At 32.3% G+C, this 24,090-nt stretch overlaps 2 protein-coding genes across 8 annotated transcripts in view; one reads left to right on the top strand and one right to left on the bottom strand.

Annotated features, from left to right (window-relative positions):
- Positions 1–2,469: 2,469 nt before the first annotated feature.
- Positions 2,470–24,090, top strand: part of LOC123675022 (TBC1 domain family member 1) — a 95,816-nt gene continuing 74,195 nt past the window's right edge. The window contains exon 1 of the mRNA XM_045610249.1: positions 2,470–2,925. Coding sequence (XP_045466205.1) covers positions 2,812–2,925 — 114 coding nt within the window. The 5' untranslated portion in view covers positions 2,470–2,811. The remainder of the gene's footprint in view (positions 2,926–24,090) is intronic.
- Positions 15,887–24,090, bottom strand: part of LOC123675021 (cilia- and flagella-associated protein 61-like) — a 29,848-nt gene continuing 21,644 nt past the window's right edge. The window contains exons 11-16 of one of the 7 annotated variants that reach the window (XM_045610244.1): positions 22,134–22,203; positions 20,552–20,726; positions 18,577–18,687; positions 18,332–18,526; positions 16,249–16,314; positions 15,887–16,167 (exon numbers count right to left, since the gene is read on the bottom strand). In XM_045610244.1, coding sequence (XP_045466200.1) covers positions 15,982–16,167; positions 16,249–16,314; positions 18,332–18,526; positions 18,577–18,687; positions 20,552–20,726; positions 22,134–22,203 — 803 coding nt within the window. In that variant the 3' untranslated portion in view covers positions 15,887–15,981. Of the gene's footprint in view, positions 16,168–16,248; positions 16,315–18,331; positions 18,527–18,576; positions 18,688–20,551; positions 20,796–20,818; positions 21,167–22,133; positions 22,327–24,090 lie in introns of those variants that run through there. The other 6 variants (XM_045610243.1, XM_045610246.1, XR_006746737.1 and 3 more) reach the window with 6 other exon arrangements.

The raw sequence follows: 24,090 nt of genomic DNA, 5'->3' as shown, positions 1-24,090 counted from the left end.
AACGAGTTCGAGTCAGAGAGATATTAATCATTTCAGTATTCCAGGACTAAACTCATTATTTGTCATTTAAAGTGTTCAGGTTAAAAATATATCACTTTGTATTTCGAATTTAACCTCCTCATCCCCATCAACTTTGGATTGGAAGCCCTACAAATTTGCCATGGATTTTTTTTATCTCAGATCTTCTTTTTGTTTAAGGTTCGGATCTTACATTCCCTATGCCTCTAACTTAATTTCTCCTATTTTCTACATTTGTCTGATCAGGAGACTTTCCCCAATACTTCATGTCACTTTTTTCTTATATTTAGTTCTTTGAAGAGGTATTCTCTTATCTGTCATTCTTATTTTGATCTGTAGTGTCTTTCTTAATTCCTTATTCTCGTGCTCTTTCAGCGTTTCTATTGTCTTCTTTCTTTGTTTGTTGACTATTTCCTCAATAGTTTCAATTTTCTGTTCTTCTCTGAATTGTTGGTTAGTTATATTCCATGGGGCGCCAACCGCTGTTCTGATTACTTAATTTAGCGTACTTTGCACCTGATGCTTATTATTGCCTTTCGTATTTTACCAGATAACTCCTGCATACGTAATGCTTGGTATTATCACTATTTTTTATTATCTTCAGCTTGTTTTCTAAAGAGAGTTCACTTTTAGGGTTGAGCAGCGGGTACAGTCTCCCGTGCAATTGCCTTCCTTTTTTTCTGTTTTCTTCTATCTGTATGTTAAAATTCATTCTTTCATCCAGTATCAATCCCAGATATTTTGCTTCCTTTTTCCATTCTATAGTCTGGTTTTCTATTTTGACGTTTCCTGCTTTCTCTTTCTTTGCTGTTGTTCCTCCGAAGTAGATTGCAACTGTTTTCGATGTATTCACTTTGAATCTCCATTTCTTGAAGTATTCCATCAGTTTATATAGGTCTATCTGTAACTGCCTAGTGATTGTTTCCCTGTGATAGTATATGGCAGTGTCATCTGCAAACTGGGCTATGTTGCATATATTCATTTTCGGTATGTCTGCCATGTATACGTTGAACAGGAGCGGTCCTATCACCGATCCTTGGGGAACTCCGATTTCGCTGATCGTTGACCTGGTACTATCGATATTCACCCTAAATTTTTTTTTTGCCAGGTACGATGGTATCAATCTCGTAAGTTTGATTGGAAATTTCATCAACTTCATTTTATATTTCAGACCCCGGCGATGCCACATTTTATTAAATGCATTTCTATACCCAAGAAAATTGCACCGGTATCTGTAGAGGTTAATTTGTTCTCTACCTTACTTTACTAACTGCCGATAATAGGCTTATGGGTTTATAATTCTTTGGGTCTTTTTTGTCTTTTCATTTCTTTCAAATCAATATTATATCCGCCGTTTTCCATTTGTTTGGATAACATCCTGCTTGTAGTATGAATCTGGCTATTTCAACGATTTCATCTCGAGCTTTTTCTGGTAAGTTTTTAATTGCTTGATTGAGTATTCCGTCTGTTCCGGGTGCTTTTCTATGTTTAAATGTTTTGATAACTTCTTCAATTTCTTCTTTAGTCACTTCTGTTGAATCTTCTTCCATCTCATTCTGATCTTCGTCTGTTATATTTCCGTATTCCGTGTATTTCGACTGATTGGTTGAATTGGTCGTCGTTGATTTTTGGATTCGGCTTGAATCGAGGCTTGAATTGATGTTCCAGAGATTCTACAAACATTTTTGCATTTTCTTCATCTGTGATAGCTACTTGATTTTCCTTCTTCAGTGCTGGTAACAATTCGCTTTTGATTTTCTTCCAGTTAGTGCTGTCGTCATTTTCCACAGTGATTTCCAACTGTCATATTTGATACTTGGGAACTGAGGAGGTTGAAATCATTGTTCATATTTTCAAGAAGTACATAAAATCAGCTTCAATACGCGGTATCACTCAAAGTTGTCACATCTAACATTATTGTTTATGAATTTTTGAAATTGGACAAAGTTCGAAAAATTTGAGTTATTTACATAAACAGGACTGAGATACCTCATAATTGACATGAAATGCAAAAAAATTAACCTGTATAACATGCAAAAATTAAAAAAAGTCAATTGCTTCCTTAGATACAACCCTATGTTCAATTTTGTAGTATCGCAATTGACGCATTGAAGAAGGACCGCTGAAAAGTTCCTGACTTCACATAAATCTGTTCTTATTTTTTTTCATTCAGTTCGTGCTGTTTCATTACTTCGAAGCTCATATCACGTGCAGTGCACGAAACTCTTGTGGCCTAGAATACGGTCACAATGTTGAGATAGTCATCGATATAGGACATTTCATTCGTGTGAATGAAAAGGCTTACGGCTTTCCACGTTATCAACCAGCCAATTGAATCAATAATCCAAGAGCTTTCCACGATTTCGACGGAGCGCACGCTCGATGCCCCCAACTTTGTCAGTTACACATTTCCCGTCGCCTTAAAAAGTCATAGGGGACGGGATTTCCCGAAGAGGAAAGCTAGTGAAACGAGTCGGACCGGTATTGGAAAATAATGATTAGCGATATGAGCGTTTGAACGGAGTTGACTAGGATAATAAAATTGCTAAACCGGAATCCTATTAATTCTTGAATGTATTATCAAGTTCGCGTGTAGGTAATATTCGCGTTGACAGTTAAACATAAGATACCGACAGAATTGTTCGTCGGATTCCAAGGCGCGCTCGATCCCAGTCTGTTTTTCGTTATCGTTCTTTTTTGCGGTTTTTGTGTTCGAGGTCGATGAGAGAAGAATGGTTGCTTAGGTTTTGAATTGATTTTGGTGTTTGTGAATCGTTTCAGTTTCTTACGAAGATGAAGTTGATTCCGGTAATTTATTTCGGGTTTACCGGTATGGACTGCAGGTTTTCTTCATCTATGCTTCCTTGGATAGTGTCGGAGATAAGGAAGAGAGACTTTTGCGAGAAGGTAATGGAAATCTTTACAGATAATAAAGTAGAAAAACAGTTTAATGCATTCTTGAACAATGACTGTAGGATATGACAAAAGAAATTGTACAAAGAAAATTTGTTAGATATTTTTCTCTTGTCACTAATGGCTGAAACAAATGAATACATTTGTTGAGACTTTGAGATTCAACTCAGCTTGGATCTACATTTAGGGTTTGTTCCTCTGAAATTAGGTTTATTTTAAATATAGTCTTTTCGCGAATGAAGTCGCGGGCTCAGACCAGTTGAGGAATATAAACTTAAATGATAGGGAAAAAAACCTAAATAAATATTCGTGGAATTTCGTATTCCACTACTACTAGTACTAGTACTAGTTTTGAGTAGTATTATTTTATGTCACTGAAAAACCTCAACTGAAAATCATAATAAAAGATAGCGCATTGTATTCACCTACCTAGTACAATTGTCTTTTTCAAATTCATTAACCTCATTTCTTTGGAAAATGATCTCTTTGAAAATCAGTTTCTTCTTTGTTCCTTTAGTAAAATTCAAGCTCAAAGAGAATCAATTTCTGTTGAAATGGGTTTTTTATTCGAATTTTGAATTTCAAAACCTTAAATCTCAAGAGTGATCACAAGAAAATTTTCTTTGAATAGTTCCAAATATTTGTTATTGGAATTACAAACCAAAATTAGTGGCTATATCTCAATGATGTTTCTGACAAGGAGAATCGATCCATAAACTTCGAAGAACAAACCCTTCTTTGAGAAAAATATCATAACAATAAATTAAATTTCTGCGTTTAATGGTATACAATAATGCAAGGGATATTCCTCACCTTGAAGTAAATATTTTTAATGAATGAAATAATTCTCAATTTTCTTCAGGAAAATGATGAGTTCGATTTTCATTTTGATATATTATTAGGTATTTATCGATGCCAAATTAAGAATATTCAAAATTGTCTATTTCGGATGGAATTGAGTATATGTATTTGATTTGAATTTCTTAAAAAAATGTGCCTCCTTGTCTCTAACTCCAAATTTGTCCTTCTCAACAAATCATTCCGTTAATTGGAAGATATTCTCTGGTGCCAAAAGTTATCAGATCAGTAAAGAGTTATTTGTTTAACTAGGCAGCAAAAAGTAGATTGACTGCCGCGGCTGATAGTTCATAGCCGAGTAATTCAGACAAGGTAGTCAATCTACTTTGCTGCCGAGTTGGACATATAATTTTTTCGTCGTTTGTTCATAATGATGTATGTAGTATATTGTATTCACAAATTATTACAATTCCCACAATCTTCCTATTTATCCTGTACTTATAAATTAAAACGAAATTTGATAGCAATCGCAATTGTTGGAATGGTTGGTTGCTGTGGAAATGTATAAGCCCATGGAAAAATATCGGATAAACATATTTATATTATGAACAGTAATAGCGACTTAGAAGTACTTACTCCTCCAGAAATAAGGAAGGTGGCAAAAAATATCGAATGTTTCGTTCGCAAGGAGAATAATCACTTTGCTGTGTGCGCAAAATCAATATTTGCTGTCAATCGGAAAACAACTCAATTTTTTCCATGAAAGCTATATTGATGAATATATTAGAAAATTTAGAAATACCGATTCATTCCTCAAATTGCATAAAATTAATTCACATCATTGTTTTAGAACTTATGTTCAATATATCTAATATAAAATACCGATATTAGGAGCTTACAACTCTGAGTTATGTCAAAATGAATATAAATTTTGATTGCTTTCCCATTTATTTCGAATGTTTGTTTCATTCCATAGGCCGTTTACGAGTAGATTCGATAAGAAAAAAATAATTCTAGAGAAGTAATGACTTAGTGTCAGGAGCTTATTAACGTTCTTTCATTGTGATATATTGGTTAAACGAAATTTAGGTTTCAATGATGTCATTGTTGTAGACTATTTTATGTATAGGTAGATGAAAAGTTCTGATGAAACGATCCTCCTAAAATTTGACATGAATATTCAAGTGATTATTTTACAACTCAGTTCCATCTGTTGTTACGAAAATATTAGGCATTTTTTTTTAAATAACCCCTGAATTTTCTCTGGTTCTAACTCGGTCAACATGAAATTTCGTATCAATCTTGAAATTGTCATTAAAGATTCACAGGCAATATTTCAGGAATTTTTTTATCTTCTGCTAGAATTTTCTATGGCCCGAATGATGCTATTATTGCTATCTACATGTAATTTTGCATGAACCTTAAAATTGTTATTTCAAATATGCACACCCAAAATTTCAACTCGGTCAGATCTGTTGCCATGAAATATTGAGTTTTTTCCGATATTTTTCTTGAACTTTCTCTGGTTATACTGATGCAATCAATAGGAAATTCTAAACAATATTTCATATCGTTATTTTACATTTACAATTTCATCTGGACCGAATCAGTAGTTTTGAAATTATCAAGAGAACAAAATTTCAAATTTCCATATTAACGCCATTCCTAGTTGGGTTTTGCCAATTAAACTTCTCAACCACGTCATTCGATACGAACCTACCCTGAAAATTTCACGTTTCTAGGCTGTTTTTGTATCGTGTTTACGACCGGACTAACGAACACAATTGAATTGGACCACAGATTCTTCATTATAGTAATAGTAATAGTAGTAATAGTAATAGTAAAGTTTATTCAACATCAAAATATACATGTTATGTCAAATTATTCATATTATAACATACTGGAACTTAAATATTCTTCTATGCTATAAAAAGAACCGTTAATTAAAAACTCTTTGATGGTTCGATCAAATTCATTCATTGGCAGGGTTTTCATTCTTGATGGGAGGGAATTGTAGAATTTCACCCCCCAGTAGTCAAAAAATTGTTGTGTCCGGGCTAAGCGATGTAATGGTGTTATCAACTGATGTTTTCTTCTTGTATCATGCTCATGCTGATCCTGATTTAAATTCATCGACTTCTTGTGTTGGTGTATATACTTCAAACATTCCTTGATAAATATTGAAGTTACCGTAAGTATTTTTTCTTCTCTGAATGAATTTCTGCAGCTCTCTCTTCTACCCAGTCCCTTCAATGCTCTTATAGCCTTCTTTTGTTGTTTGAAGACTTCTCTTGATGACTGACCCCACAGAAGAATTCCATATGTGAGATGACTGTGTACACAAGCATAATATGCAGTCTTAGCTGTTTGGTGCGTAGCTATTTGCTTCATCCTTCTAATAAGATATATTGATTTTGAGATTTTCTTGCATATCTCATCTACATGTGTTGTCCAGGATAGGTTGCTATGAAGATTTATTCCCAAAAATTTTATATACTTAACTTCGGCATTATAATGAAAACTTATTTCTTCTGTCTTATCCGCATTTAATTTAAGTCGATTTGTGGTAAACCATTTCTCAATATATTCTTTGGTATTGTTCTCCTTGTTTCGCATATCTTTGATGTTTCTACTTTTTATCAATACTGATGTGTCATCACAGTAAAGGCAAGTATTCACACAATCAGGAACATTTAAATCATTCACATAGATTAAAAATAGAATTGGTCCCAATATCGATCCTTGTGGTACTCCAAGTTCAACATTTGTTTCACTGGATGAAAACGACCCAAATGCTACATGTTGTTTTCTGTTTGTCAAATATGACCTTAGAAGATCATTTACCACATCTCTGAAACCATAGAAGTTTAACTTATCCAATAAAATTTCATGGGACACTGAATCAAAGGCTTTACTAAGATCGAAACTTAGCATTTTCATGATTTCTCCATTATCAAGAGCTTCCGTGATATTTTGTATAATTTCTATTAGAGCTGTTATTGTGCTTCTTTGCTTTCTATAACCATGTTGTCCAATGTGCAGTAGGGAGTATTTCTCTAAAAAATTGACCATTCTATTTTTGATTGCTAGTTCAAAAATTTTCGACATATTTGGGAGTATTGATATAGGTCTATAGTTGTTACATTCATTTATATCTCCTTTTCTCTTGTATACTGGAACTACCCTGGAAAACTTGAGCTCATCCGGAAAATAACCACTATTGAAACATTTGTTTATAAAAATGCTGATAGGCTTTACCAGTTCATTACTGAATAGTTTGAGATCATTCATTGACAGAAAGTATTTGTCCATTGTGTTTTTATTTTTGATCTTTGAAAATAATCTTCCCACCTCCTCCTCGGTACAATCAAAAAGATAGCAACTTTTGGAAGTGTCTACTTTTACCTTCTTCAAGTAGTCTTTATATAATTTACCTGTGTTCTTTAGTTGTTTTGCGGTGTTCTTTCCAATCTCTGAAAAAAACTTGTTTAGGTCATTTGCTGTTAATATACTGTGTTTAGATGAATTTTCTTTTTTCTTGTTTTTAATTATATTCCACATGGCTTTTGATTTATTGTTGGCCTTTTCTATTAAATTTTTGTTATTTTCTCTCATTATTAGTCAGCGAACCTCATTGTTTGAAATAAAAATTTTAAAATTACCTTCATCGTGGCGAAATGACATAGTGCTCTTTTCGGAGACTAGAACTCAAAAACATTGCGAATTTTCATATAATGGTTTCCTACTATTTATTATTGCATATTGAAAAACCAATGATTTTCTACATTTTTGTTTATTATTTCCTCTTTCAACGTAATATATCTCGGCAAGTGAAGAAAACATATAAAATAAATATTTTATAATTCTTCTATGCATATCTAGCGGAGGGATACTAACACGGGATCATCCATTTTGAAATCAGAATAAAAATTTTCAAAATTTATTACTCTGAAACAATAAGTACCACGATTTGGCAGGGAAAAATTTATGCAGTATTATTCTCGGTATTATTTCAGCAATTTCCATAGAGTATCTAATAAACCTAGATAGAGGGAGTATACAATGTTTACATGTCCCCAACATGGTAAGATTACGTTGGTGGATTGTGATATATTTTCAAATCCACAATTTTACTATATCATTATGAATGTATATTATATTGAATGAAATGTATTTATTTAAGTGATTCCCGATGTCAATTTGAATATTTGGAACCCGATATTTTTCCTAATTGTCGAATTTATAATAAGCAGAATATTTCATATTTTCTATATCTACCTGCTAAAATCCTTTGGCAACTTTTGCTCTCCTAGTGTCAATGGCTGTTTCACGTCGTTCGGCGCTCTTGAAGTTTGTTTTCTGAATTTCTGATATATTTGGGTATTTATTTCAATATATTTTGAGTTAATATGGAACGTTGAATCACTATGGGATATAAGAAGTGCGTTATTTGTGGAGAAACTCGCGAATTGAGTGAAATATCGTTTCACTGATATGTTTCCATTTCCGCAATTTCATACCAAATTTGATAGTTCAATTAGGGACAAAATTTGCTTACTGAAAATGACATATGCTCCCTCTATCTATGTTTATTACTCTGAGGCAATATCTCTTTTCAATCTAAAGGGGAATCAATTTTTCCGGCTCCGGTATCTAAAGAAGCGGCTTGAGGGATCACAGAAATATGGTAATTCCAATATCCAACTCTTTCTGGAGAAGCTTACTTTCTTTGAGTAGAGGGGTTGGCAAGTACATAGGTTTTTTCATTTTAGTATCAAATCAGGGCTGGCCTTCTATACCTATTATTATCGATTGGTAACGCTAATAACCGATAAAAATTAGCCTGCCTTCGATCCTGCACTGTTGTTATGCTAAAATAGAAAAACCTACTTGTGTATTCCTATGCTCCAAGCAGAGACATAATATCGAAAAATTTATAATTAGTAGAAAAAATGTAAGAACAATCATTCAGTTCCATTTTATTGTTTGTTGAAACGAAACAATCAATGGTTCATACAATTTTTTCAACTTCATCAAAAAACCGGCACATAAACTTGAAATTATTTTTTTTTTTGATAATTACAACTTTTCAAGGTATGAAAAAATCCATTTATTATTGACGTTCGATTTTGACCTTTCATGGGATCTCAGACGTATTTTTTTATGTCGTCACTTCTAGAACTCGACTAAATGTCCTTCGTTAATTCGACATGTTTTCAGGTAATGGACAATTTCCTGTTTTTGGTTACTAGTTAGATGAGATTGTCTCTTTCAGAGATTTCGAATTCATTTATATTATTTAGTATGTTTTTAGTTGTTGTCGATAAAATATTCTATCGAAAACTCATAATAATAGGATCTATTGGATGAAATAATATTTATGGATCACCGTTTCCATTTATAACTAATCACTGAGAATATCATAGGTAGCTCAATTCCAATTGAATGGTGTATATTTCATATATTTTACATTTTACGACTATAATGGCAGTTTATTCTTTGTATTTCATTGGCATAAATAAATATTTGAACTGATTATAATTTGATCTTAGAAGTTTTAAGAATTATGGTCTGACTATACTGTCTTGTCTATGATGTGAAATTATTGTACCTAATATGAACCAATTATTTGATGAAAAATTTTATTGTGTAAACAATAAACTCTTCAGTTTACTCTATTTGAAGTATTGAATTGATATTAAATTACAACTAAAATATTGATGCGATACTACAAAAATGCCGAACACGTCTTTTTTCTTAGATTCCAAATTAAGAGTTTAATAATTTTTGAAGTTTATTAAAAACACATTATACATTCTGTTAAGATTTATTGATTTTTTTCTTCCCGGAAATTTGCGAAAATAGATATATATCTTCATGAAAGTCAAAGAAATTCAGTCTCAGAAAGTACCTTTATTTTTTAACAACACTGACTATGACTCATCTTGTCATTATTCTGATTTATTATCAATATTTAGTCATTTTCTGACACGTTTTCTTTATATTCCTCGAAACTACTTTTTTAATAGTCGATTGAATAAGCGGTGCCTACGAATTTATCATCACGTTTTGAATATTTCTAAAATTATATATAATATATAATTATTGAAGGAATATTCAAAACGTGATGATAAATTCTCTCGGAGATAATTCTCCGAGAATCCACTTTGTTTGACTATGATTACCTACCTCGAAATTCTGAATAAGTTTATCTAAAATTTGTCAACCACTTGTTGAATGAAAAGCATTAATCGAATCTTCGATAACATTTACCTAATTGATGAGTTGAACGTTAATTTCTGAGTAAAAGAAATGGATAATAATGAAGAATGCAATTGTTGGTATCGGATAATGATTTGTAATTCGGTTTAATGGTTTTATTGTTTGTTACGTTCATTCAATTATTCATTCCGCTGGTTGTATAACAACAACACCAAGGACCATGTTTCTATTTATGGCTGCAAAATTCTTTCATCTAGAAAAAAGTCACTTTAAATGGTCAGGATTAAACTTTAGGGAATTTTTATATTACTAAGTCTACATAGAAGTATATTGGAAAATTATATTTAAACACATGAATATGCTTAGGTATGCTCCGAATATGAAAATATGGAGAGATTTTCCAATGTGAATCGATTCATTGAAATTTTATACAGTACCGTAGGAATGATTTTCGAATATATCTATCCCAAAATACTTTTTGTGGAGGTTCATTCTAAATTATCTGAAATTATTTATTTGGCCTTACTTATATATGGATACGTAAATGGATACATTTTTCAATTTTAATTGCTTCATTGAAATCTTAAACAATACGTTAGGAGTTATTTTCGATTACAAAATATGTTTTTTATTCTAATGGATTTTTTTCAAAATCTTCTGAAATTTTTTCATTTGGTCTGAAAATTCATTTGTGGTTGAGCAAGGGTCTGTGAATTAAAAAATAGATTTTATTTTTATTTTTCATCTTTGGGTATCATTTTTAAAGATAAACGCAATGATAGCTATTGAATTATTTGTTTTTTGTTGAATTTCAGTGAAGTCTTATGAGATTGTACCGAAATATATTTCTCGTGAAATCAAAACAATGGTCCCGCATTAATTTTTTTTTTTGGAGAGGGTGGCTCTGCTAACTTACCTAATATGTATTAAGTCAGCATTGCCACCAAGAAGTAATTATCATATACCACAGAAAAGGCTATGAAGTTGTCGAGTATTTGTCGAGTATCTCTGACTAGAAAAAATTAGAATCATTCTCTAATGGTTTTGATTACATTTTAATGAAATTTCCTATTTTCTCCCGATATTTCGCATGTTTGACACTTTAGCCTATATCTATATTCACATTTTGACATGAAATACTGCATGGAATTATCGTAATAATAATAGGTAATATCATAAGGGCATCTAATTTTGGCAAAAAAAATCGAAAAAACACGTTTGCTAAGTAATATTTCAACAAAAATCATGAGTGTTGGTTAAAACAAAAATCCGAGTCAAAGACGAGGATTGTTGCACCTGCACGAATGCTTTTTGTTGAAAAAATATTAGGTACTTTACATTGGGTTCTTGGGATTTATTTCTCTGGAAAAATTAAATGTCCAAATGGTATTTAACAACACTATTTCATGAGACCATAATTACTTGTTTTCAAAGATATTGAAATCTTTCATGTCAATATATCAAGTTTTTCCGCGGGTCAACTCTAAAAAACAGCTGGCAGGTGTTGTCATACAGTTTTTCCTAGACTTCTAGAAACCATTTTTAAATTCAAAATTGAGCCTTTGTGATTGGTGTAAATTGAGACGAGGGAAATAGTCTTCTAAATATTAGAAATCAATGAGAAAACACCTTGTTTCGTTGTTGTTGACGTAAAATATCATCAAAATGTACGGAATAAGTATAACTACGAGAGTTTTCGATATTATTTTAGTTAATACAGGGTGTCCCTGCGACCAATATACCATAATGTTCACGTACAGGGTGATCAAATATCACAGGAAATATAGTCTAAAATTTTGCAAGTCCGGTTTTTTTTCAATTTGAGAAAAATTTATAATTGATGTTCCTGAAGAGTGACAAAACTGCAATATTCGAAATAATTCTACTGTTAAGTTAAAGATTTATTGACCCTGCATGACGGTGCCCAGCTGATATTTTGAATTTCTATTATGAATTAATTCTTTGTGATAACGGAAATGAAAAAAAAATACAATGGTCACGTTCAGGGTTATCCAAATCCACGAAAATAGAAAAAGTCGAAAATTTTCCTAATCCAGATCTGTTTTATTGGATTTCAGAAATATTGAAGGAAGGCTATAGTAAAGGGTGACCAAACATCGAGAATTTGAAATTATTCGGTCGATTAGTTCAAAAGTTATACAACTGTGGAATTTCACTCATAAGGTGTATATCATTTAATTATCCCAAACACTCAGGCACCTCTTCATACGAGTCCTCCATGATGACCTTCATTCATGGTATCCATTTGTCGCATTCTTTCCGGGACACCCTGTGTAAACTGCTTTTCACTTATAAACAGAGTGTTCATATGAAATTTTATTAATGAAAAAAGTTGTTCTATCTGATGCCAAAGTTATTATCTGGACCATCCTGTACCTTGTTCAAAGAAGAAAAACGAATGAAAAATCTTAAATAACTGAAGATATTTTCGAATCGTTCTCACTGCGATTAACGCTCATCTTTCGTGGAATTGTTCAGAATATCTTATTCTCGTTGGTCCACCAAATTCATAATATTTATTCACAGACCAGAATTCAGACAAACTGATCTCAAGGTTATAAGGACCAGTTCCATTATCAATCTACATAATTTATAAACACAAATTTTCTCATTAAAAAAGAATTTCTCTACAAGAAAATGAATAAGAGGGCAGGTATCTATTACGAATATTTGTGGTCCAAGATAAGATACTCGTAAGCCATTAGTACTTATTTATGTAATTTATATAATAACAATTTCAATCTTCAGCAAATGCGTTTCACAATAGTGTAAATTATGATAAGTAGGTATTCAATTCTTTGTTTATATCTGTAAAATACGAAAGTTGTTGTTGTTGATTCACTTAGGAAACGGACGATGAATAACAAAAAGGCAATTAGTTATTTCAACAAATGTATCGTAGAAAAAATACCAACTTGATTGAGGTTCATTATTTCGATTTCGATTAAGTTAAATTTGTTATTCACTCTTCTCGCAGATTTTGAATTTTCAGGCAGTTGACTAACAATATAAGGTAATCTTTCTCGAATTAGAAAAGCTGTAGTATGAAATCTTTTATTTTTAATTTTTTAAAAAAGTTCATTCACTTTCGTGAGAAATCTGAAAAACAGTAATGAGAATTTTCTACTTCGAAATTAAACATGAAATAAAAAATTAAAATTTAAGTTGGAAAGATTCATTAACCTCATAATCATACTATCTAAGAGCAAAAAACATAAATTTAAAAAATACGTCTTTACTTAACGATGTAGGTAACAATGAAACTAATAGAAGCTATTTAATGAAGATGGGGACTATTAAATTCTGAATTAACAGTATGGAGTTAATTGGAGGAGTAATTGTAAAAACCTCCATACCACTGACCTTTGATTATTCAAAGGTGATATGTATACGAGAAGATGCATTAATGATACCTTGTTGAAAAATTCAAACGATTTCTTTATCTCCATTTCGTAATCACGTAATATTAGAATTTTCAGTTGAAAATTATATCTTTCGGAAGGGAAAGTTTGACACTAGCTCAAAATGATTATTTTTTATACACTTACACATATTCAATCACTTTATATCTGTAATCAAGGGAAAATTGGGTTTTTGTTTTCCAAAATCCTTCTTGAATTTTCTGAGTTGATCAAATTGAAATTTTGTAGAGGACTTGTTTTTTTATTTTCATTACTGTGTCTCGACAACTAGGCCAATGACACATGGTGCAATGTACTATTCCTCTAAGCATTACAGGTAGATAATAATGTTTGTAAGATATTTACAAATATTAACAGAAAAGGAAATGTTGTACTAAGATTACATTTATCATACCAACACCCAGAATCTCCACTCTGTCGGTTTTGTAGACTGGGTATTTATTTCTATAGTGTGGTGGTTTCAAATTTCGTTTTTCTTATTATTCCGAAACTACGCATTCGATGGAAATGAAATTTTACATTCACATTTAGATAGTTTTAGGCTCCATGGAAAATTTTATTAGCATTGATCGTGACTCTAGAACCGAGGGAATATTCAAGAAGAATAAAGGAAGAAATTTACCCATCATTTCCTTGACCGAAAAATCGAGCGAGTTGAGATTTTGGACGCATATGGTTATAAAATGAGAATTTCAAGCTATGTCGAATTTCAGGTTAATCACATCATGAAAATCATCTGATTGGTTTGAGAATGTTGAGATTTTGGGTGTATGTAGATATAGAATAACAATTTTAAGCTTCTTCAAAAGTCACGTGGTGATGGTCCCTCAAGCGTAGGGCTGCCATAAATGTTAGAACATCGACCGGGACAAGTGGCACAGAAATAGGTTAAAAAACACATAAAAATTAAAAACTCATCTGACAGGTATTCATTTAATAATAATCCGGGATTTCTAGGATTATTGACTTTTTTGCACTTGGTAGTTGAATTATAACACATTCCCCAATAAAATAGGACTCATTCATTCAGACATATCCAATGAAATAATTCATAAAGAATAAAAACAATATCAACTCGCAATAAAAACAACATAAAGTGCAACAATAAACAAGTAGGTTGGTACCTTTTTTTTAGGCTTGATCCTCGTTGCCATTTTTCTTAGCCCATTTATATATTTCAAAGTTTTGTCTTTCTCAAGTAATTTTTCCTAGTGTGAAACCTTTCCCATTCAAATATCCAACAGTTTTTTTCACTAGATTTCATTAAGGAACAGCAAATCAAAACCATTCATGCAAATATATCGAATTTTGTCATTGGCCGAGTCGATTATATTCGAGATATCGGGTGTTGTGAAAAATCTCTGACGTCACTGTCAAATTTAACTTATTGCATTGTAGTCATCGTGCCATCATTCTTTAGTTCGTTTTAAAGTTGTCTTGTTTGGTTCCCAAAATATTTATTTAGTAATCTTACATTCAACTGTTTTTTAGTATCCTCTCAATTATTTTTTTTAAAAACAGTAATTAATGATTTTTCAATCCTTTAAATCTAATCGTCAATCAGAAATTTTTGACTGTGTAGAAATAGAGTATAAAGTTCTAATAGAGAGTCTAAACAAAATCGGTTACAGCTTTTGAGGCCCTTTTTTCAGCTAAGAAATTTTTTTCAATGGCACCCATTGCTTCAGCAAGCGTTCAATATATAGAAGAAGTGAAAGCCATCCAATTCTAAAATGAGAGTACATTGCCGTAAGTTGTTTCTCCATTCTCATGAAAACCTTTTATCGGTCGACCTTACAGAAAATATCGAAAAATATTTTTAAATTTTAAGACCAATAGACTGCACAGAAATTGACATCATATCGGCGGAATTGGAAGCAGTATTGTGAAGTATGTGCGCTGGGCAACCGATAGTTCTGATGTCTTTGGAAAAAATCTCTTCTAATTCAAAAGAAACTCGGCTTTATTTTACTTCAAATTGAGTACCTTTTATTTATATTTGTGTTATCCGCGCTGACAGCGAACATATTTTATATGGAAATATTAAGGTCCTCTCAGGATTCAATACAAAATGCAGTGATTGTATAAGGTGATTTATTTGGCAATGTTTCTAATTTCAATAATTATATTTTTAATCCTTCTGTTTCTGAAAAATAATGTTTGAGCAACGGAAACAGCTTTTCAGCTTCATGATTACTGGAATCCGTTGAGATTCCATGAAAACATTTTTTTTTCTATATAAGAAAATATGAATCTCATAACGGTCAAATTACTGACCGGGACAAATTAATAACTGACCGGGACACGGGGACACAATGGTCCAAACCGGGACGTATGGCAGCCCTACTCAAGCGGCGCATTTAGACTTACAACACAACGCACCTTGAACTTGAATATATCAAGTTACAATTTTCGGTTGTAGACTTCTACACATTATATTAACGTGGGACAAGGACGAGCGCACAAAAATAAGATATTATAAGAAAATGTGCTTTATCCAGATTGAATTTTAATTGGCACAAAATAGTTTAAGCATAAAATCATACATGTAAAGGTACATACAATGCATTTTTTATATTTGCTAAAATCATTCTGAAAACATTGGACTTTTCTCGTAATCGTGCAATATATTTCTGATGAGATTTGGATGGGCGTACATCGGGAGTTCTATCGTGTTAGCTGCTATATATTCTACAATCTCATCCTCTATTTTGTCACGAAGGTTTGATTCGTTGAACAGCCTTAATATCTGCAATTTTTGTTCTTTCTTCAACTGAAAAAATATGAAATTTTTCACACTGTGATTCCAAAATGATGAATATTATTGGAATAATTCAATTTTAGTGGTACTAACATGTTTCCAATTATTCTTAATGAGATGTGCATGAGTCATATCAGCAAGAGATTTTCCATTTTCCACCTGAAAAAGATATTTATACTTATGGAGTTTCCATTTATTCAATGAGAATTAAATAATCTAGAGTATTTTTCCTATCGAAAGGAGCAATTATTAGGTTAATAGTTTGTTTGATATCTTATGTTGGGTGTCTTATTGAGTATCCCAATTCCTCAAGTACACTAGGGGAATAAATAGAAGGATCAAAATAAAATTCGCAATTTTAGCGGATTTTCAAACGCCTGTATTTTCGACAACAATGATCGTAACTCAATTTGAAAAAAAACTTTATGAAGCTTGTAGTTTTTAGTTTAGAGATCCCATGATGAAAACATTTTTCAAGCAACGTGTACCGCTCCATCTTAATGAATACAATCATTTCTACGAAATTTTTTCAGTTTTTATTTTTGGCATACGGACTTGGATTTTTTTTCCAACTTAACCACTATATGGATGAGATAAGTTGTTCATTCAGATTCAATATCCTCTTTCCCAAATGTCGATGTGAGCACTTCTCGCTGAAATATCGAACTTTGAATTGAAAAGGACCTTTTTGTCTTTAACCATCAATATCTCACCAATCAAGAATTCATTAAAGTGTACATTTAATAATTTCAAAAACTTAGTTATAAGTCAACTATAATAACAACATAATTGTTGAATGATAGTTGTATTTCAATAAATGAATAATAATCAATGATTGCACAGAAAACTTAAGGAATGTTTTGAAAACTTGAATGAATTATCTACAAGAAGTAGCTATTGGATTTTCGGAAAAAAAATTTTTCGTTCGCTACATTAATTTGAAAAGTTTATGAAAAAAGGGCTTTCGGAGGCTTTTTGGATAATCAAGCGCTGAATTGAAAATATCGAGAAAACCATCAATGTTAAGTATGCGTTTCACAGTTCAATATCACCACAAAAGTCCCAGAGAATTTCAATTCAATTCCTGGAGCGGTTTTTTGTTTCATTCGATCGAATTTTCAAAAAAAATAAAGGATTACGATTTTCGATTTGAATATTCATAATCACCCACAAATTGAAGAAATAAAGTTTTTAAGTTTTTTTTTCTGCATTTTTATCAATAACAAAATAAAACAATTACAGAATTTACAGAATAAAATTTTTAAAAATTGAAAAACATTTTTTTTTCATTTTCTTTTTTTTTTTATGACTTCAAATAAATCAATTCAACATGTTATTATTATTTCTAATGCGATTCCGTGATTTCATTCCATGATCTTGATGATAAAAACCAAATTAAATTCGAAATAAAAGTCGATATACCCAAGGGAATTTCGAAATCGATCGACTCACTTTTCAGTTATTGCATGTCTCAATTTTTCATCTATTAAACTTTCACAACACAAAAAAAAGCCAGTTTATTCTCAACACGAATTTGCAAAATTTGAAAATTATTTTTGATTCCCTAACATGGTTAGAAGGCGTGATCCTTTATTTTTGAAAATTTGATCGAATGAACCAAAAAAACCGCTGCATGGATTGAAATGAAATTCTCTGGGATTTTTGTAGTGATATTGAATTTTAAAACGCAAACTTAACATTGATGGTTTTTTGATAGTTTCAACTCAGCGCTTGATTATCCAAAAAGCCTCAGAAAGCTCTTTTTCGTTATCTTTTCAAATTAATGTAGAGAACGAAAAAAAAATTGATCCGAAAATCCAATAGGCAGAAGACTGGTGGCGAAGGTACCGGGTTCGAATCCTGGCTAGGTCATGGATGTTGTACATGCCTGATGATGGTTAGGTTAGAGGTTAATGACCGTAGCAGTCGATACCTTCAACAACAAAAAAAGAAATTTCGTGCTCAATTTTTTTCAAATTTCATCAAGACACATTTCCAAATGCACTAGTTCACTTTCAAGATAAAAATGAACATCAACTGTTTAAGAAATGACATTTTCCTTAAGATGCTATTCGAAAGCTAACCGATAGTATGAGCCCAGGTCTACAGGCAGTGAAAAAACTGAGCTAATTGAAAATCCCACTACTCCGCAGGAAGTGTATTCTGCATAAATTACCTCAGTCTCTACGATCGTCTCGTAAATCTTTTCCCTGACTTCTTTAAACCTATCGTAATAGATAGCACAAGTCCAGGGTTCTTTGAAGAACTCTAAGAGATCCGGTACCATCATGAGCTCGAATCTTAGCTGCAGATTGTTCAACATCTTAACATGCTTGCCCCATATCTGCAGAAGGCTGTTCACATATATTTCCTGTAAAATAAAGTAAATAGAACCTCGAAAAAAAGGTAAATCGATATTACATCTTTCGTTAGACAGGTGATCGTCTCAACCACTTTGAATTCGTTGATGTGGATTCTGAAGTAACCTTGTCTATTGAGGTTGTCGAGATCTCCAGTTACATAGAGTTGACCCTGTTGTTCACAAATATAAATGTTGGGTCAATTCGCACAAAACCACGATTGTCATTAAATATATACAATAATTTCAAAAATGTAAACACCAATTATCATAAAATGTAAATTGAATGAAAGTGGTTTTCTGAAATGTGACTTGGGGGTTTTAGGACCTTCGTCTAATTTTGGTGAATAGTAGCGTATGTTTCATATAAAAAGAATAGTATGGAAGGCAAATGAAGAACTATTCCAAGCTTAAGAAAGTACGAGCCTTATGTGTTATTTAATTCTTAAGGCGGCCATGAACTGGCTTACATGCTTGTCTTACATGCATGTCATTCTTGCTCGTTAGGTAATTCTCGACACTGTATGGATAAAAATCGATGCACATGCACACAATGCACACGCAAAAATTAAGAATTGGCCTGAATTCTTCAACGACAAATACACGAAATTTGTTTTTATCTATTTTTCAAACAACAGCAAATGTATCGTGACTTAACTTTTAATATCTCGATCCAGACTCAACTCTTTATTCTGCAATTGTGACATGCATCTTTTGAAAAGCTTGGTACTAACGAGAAAAAAGTAGTATGGCACTGGTGCTATCTCTGCAGTTCAGGGAAGCGTATGAATATAATATAATATATGAAAAGCTTGGTACTAACGAGAAAAAAGTAATATGGCACTGATGCTATCTCTGCAGTTCAGGGAAGCGTATGGGTATTGTTTACTATGCTGCAACGTATACATGCTGTTGCAACGCGGTAAACCAATGCCCTTTCTACCTAGACATATCTTACTACGACTCAGAACAGATGTTCAGAAATAGAAAATATTGTATTATTGATACGCTACTATTCTAAAGACGGTAAAGAAAGACTCAATCAATGCACTCTCTACCCAAACACGACTCAGAATAGGCAGGTGTTCAGACGCAGAACATATTGTTTTATTCATACGCAACTATTCTCGAGACGGTAAAAAAAGACCCAATCAATTCTCTCTCTACCTAGAAATATCTTACCATGATTCAGAACAGGCAGGTGTTCAGACGTAGAAAATATTGTATTTTTGATACGCTATTATTCTCGAGACACTGTTTACCGCGTTGCAGTCCCAACCACGTTAAAATTTGCTTTATTTTGCAATTTTGCAGTTCGCGTTAATAAAAAGAACAAGATTATACTCAATAATACCATAGTATAAAGAATTCCTTATACTATGATAATACCATATAGTTACTACGTCTGAACACCTGCCTGTGCTGAGACGTAGTAAGAATGTCTGGGTAGAGAGAGCAGTCATTATTCACCGCGTTGCAACAGCATTATGCGTTGCATCATAATAAACAATGCCAATACGCTCCCGGGAATTATTAGTTGACATGGTATGTTGGTTTACTATTCTAGCTTTTGAAAAAGTGCAGGTACTCACTGATCGATCTTTAATATTTTATTTAAAATTGTGAATCTTCTTTATGAAAATGAAATGTTTATTTGTCAAAAAAAAAAATTTATGAATGACATCATTTTCTTATTCGGAGGATTCAATGATTGAACATTCTGAAAAATGTATTTTTTTCAGATCATTTAGTGGCTTGTCATATTTTATGTAAAAAGAGGGGAGGAGTTTTTAAACATCTTCATAAACTCTAATTTTATCTTCGATAAAATAATTCTGGAGCTGAATGAATAATATATCTAGGTATCTAATATTCACATATTTTCCCAGGAATTCTATAAATAAACTATTCGTGAAGTATTCCTAATGAAATTTGAATCAGCCTATATATAATTTAGGTAGGTATGTGGAAATTTAAAGAGAAGTTTAAGATAGTGTACTGATCAACATTATAATTCAGTAACATCCTTATACTCACGAAATCAGCTCTTGTAACTTCTAGCTCTGCAGGTATTTGTTTTCCTGGTTTGGTTATGTGGCAATAATTCAACCTGCCAACTACAGTGCATACTTTTACTATTGGTTTTGTGAACGTGGGCAAGGCATCTTTCTGTTTAATTGATTTAATTGGATATTTGTCTGGTTTTTCTTGCCTGAATTAATCGAAATGAATGAAATAATTAAATTCATCTCAAATGATAGCCTCATCTATACACTTGAATCTACAAATCCAAAGATTCATACTCATAATATGAAATGAAAAGTTTGATGATATACCTTGGTAGGTACATATTATCATTGTATAAAGATTAAATAGTAGTCAATTTGGATTCTATCTTTCCAAATATTCATCAGAAATTTAACGTTTCGAGAATTAAATTCCTATATTCAGGCTGAAAAAAAAATGAAGAAAAAAAATATTTGAAACTCATGGAAACGATACATACATCAGAAAGCTGACCTTGATACTATAGTCTGTGGTGACTTTTTGCTTGCACGAGAGATGTCAAATAGGATATTAAGTATTGAGAACGGAAGAGACATTTTAATGAACGAAGACAACTGTCTGAGATCGGTAGTCCTTTTACTCTAACTACAAAATTCATCAAAAAAATTAAAATAGTCATTTGTAGCTTTAATGTCGATACTGTGTAGGCATATAATAAAAGCCGTTGTCTTGTCGATGGAAGCTTCTATTGATTGTAGAAATTGACAATAATTAACTGAATTTTCTCAAAATATATCTATCTATATAATACTAATAATAATAATAAAGGTCTTTATTCCTTCAGTTACAGTTTACAAATATGATATTACAAACACAATCTACAAAAATCAATTTTTCAAATGATCCCATTAGCGATAAATGAAAGTTTGAAAATTGACATTGTGTATTATAAAGGGTAAAGCATTCGTATGCTATTTGGTTGAACATTTTAGAAAGAACATTTGTCTCTCACTGTGAATATTTTTTATTTTTCAGCTGTCTGATAAATTTTCTCTTGAAATCTTCAATTGAATGCTATCTGAAAGCGTTATAATACGTCAAGTTTTGTATTTTCATTTATAACTAATGGAAAAGGTTAGACTTCAATACCTAAAAATTAAAACGTCTTCGTGAAATACATAATTATTTTATCTCTTTTTCCATGAGGGTAATAGGGAATTGTGTTCAAATTGCTTGCCATATATTATTTAATATACAGGCGGCTTAGTAAAGGCGGTTTGGAGATATTTATTGCAGAGAATGTTGACAAACGCAGCGGAGCAGAAAAACCTCATGTTGTTTTTAAGAATCAAATGACACGAAATATGAAAAGGCGGCTTGCAAACTGGGTCAAATTGTCGCCCCTCAAATAGAGGCACCTGAAACAGTCGCTTCACTGTTTTACTCCAACCCTGCATTTTAGGAATCATTTTATCGAAACAAATTCTGTTCTACTATACAATTATTATCTTTATACAATGGTTTTTTGAACATATTGTTTCATAAAAACCCACTAGTTTTTATACCTATCAATATATATGAAAATTTTGCAAATATCAATTTGGTTATCTACCTCCTAGGTTTGTATGCCTCTGGTATAAGCATATTCCTTATGTGCAGGCCAATTTTCTCCCCAACTTCTTCTGAATTGTAATAAAGATGAGATAAATGATCTGCGTGATATTTCCTTGAGTACTTCGTCACAGGACCAGCAGCATAAATGTTCGGATCATTTGTACGAAAATTGGAATCAATTACCAATCTTCCTTCGAAAATAAAGTAATGAATTCAAGGTACAATAAGATTACGAAGTTCTAAGCACTCGTTCAGGACGAGATAGCTTCTTGAGGGATACACATAGAATGAAAGTAGTGACTTGACTATCAATCGTGGCTATGTACGGAAAGGATTGAAATTTGTGGAGAATATGGCACCAATTGGTATAAGGTGCCGGAACTAGAACATAAACACATCGTCAAAAGTCTTGACCAACCTGGAAACCGGCAGCGTTGCCCGGAGGCCAGTGCCTGGTCGACCCAAAGTAACATCTGCAAGAGAAGACCATTATATCGCAAATTTCACTCGAATGAACCGAACAGTATTTGTAATAGCCTTTTGAAGTCATTTTTTAAGTACCTATAGATGGGTAGTCTCGCCCATTACCATAAGCAGATGGTTACATTCCTCAAATGTAAGGCAAGAAGACCTTTAGAAGTACCTCGGCTATCACCTGGGCATAGAGCTACCCGTCGGCAATGGGCAGAACACCACCAAGACTGGCTTTTACCACAATGGCTCAACATACTTTTTTCGGACGAGCCACTATTCGGTTTACAAAGTGATAGTCGACGAGAAAGACTTGGGAGAGGTCCAGGCACACTAGAGTTGTGCTGGGGTATAATATTCGATCGCAGTACCCCTCTCATTATCGTTGAACGAACAATAACTGGTGCCATCTACGTAGAAAACATCATTGAAGCAATCATTGTTTCTCTGCGCGACGAATTTGGGAATAAATTCATTTATCAGGATGATAACGCCTCACCACACTGAACACGATGGGCTCTAAACATTCTTCAAGAGAACAATACCCAAAGAATGAACTAGCCAGCAAACTCATCAGACATGTATCCAATTGAGCATGTATGGGATTACTTAGGGAGAGCCCTTCAGGAAGAATGGAACGATATGCCTGAAAATTTCATTGACTTGATTGATTCGTGGGATGCTTAGGCGTATTGGGCAGTTGATTGAAAGAAGGGGTGGTAATACAGACTATTGAATTTGTATTCAGTCGTGGAATAACTATAATTAATCAAAAATAAATAATCGATAAATTTAGTTTTTTTCTATTTTGTCTCATCTTGCATGAAGCAAAGAGTAATAAGCATTGATTTTCTATTGAATATATTGCAGTTGAAATAGAGGAAAATATTTATCACATTTCCAGAACATATATTGTTTATTTCTTGAGAAACCTAGGGGGGCCAAGACTTTTGACGATGTGTGTATTTCGAAAACGTAACCGAGATGGCAACATTTCTTTTTGATTGTAAAAGCTAATCTTTTATATTTGTATCTCAATTGATGTTTTGAGATCTTCAATAAACCTTATGAAATCGTAGGGCCCAAAAATCACATACCAACAAACAAATCGTCTTTCGATGTCAACTGCGCATGTGAGAATGGATGTATACAAACATTTATGTCATACCAGTAAATCACTACATTCACAAATTTGAAAATTCAATTTTATTACGGAAAATATCGAATTCCAAATATTCAAATCTGCATATTTAATCGGGAATCACTCAAATGAATATATTTCATTCAATATAATATACATTACTATACTAATGATATAGTAAAATTGTGGATTTGAAAATATATGACAATCCTACATAATCTAACCATGTTGGGGACATATTAAAATTGCGTCTACTCCCTTTATTTATGTTTATTACTCTATGATAATTTACTGATCTCTTTCAACCATTTTCTCCGAGTTATTTATGGTCCAAATATTGGAT

The sequence above is a fragment of the Harmonia axyridis genome, chromosome 3, assembly GCF_914767665.1.
Source record: "Harmonia axyridis chromosome 3, icHarAxyr1.1, whole genome shotgun sequence".
In the NCBI taxonomy this organism is placed as follows: Eukaryota; Metazoa; Arthropoda; class Insecta; order Coleoptera; family Coccinellidae; genus Harmonia; species Harmonia axyridis.
Note: the sequence above shows the minus strand (reverse complement) of the source record. Positions and strands in the feature narration are given on the sequence as shown.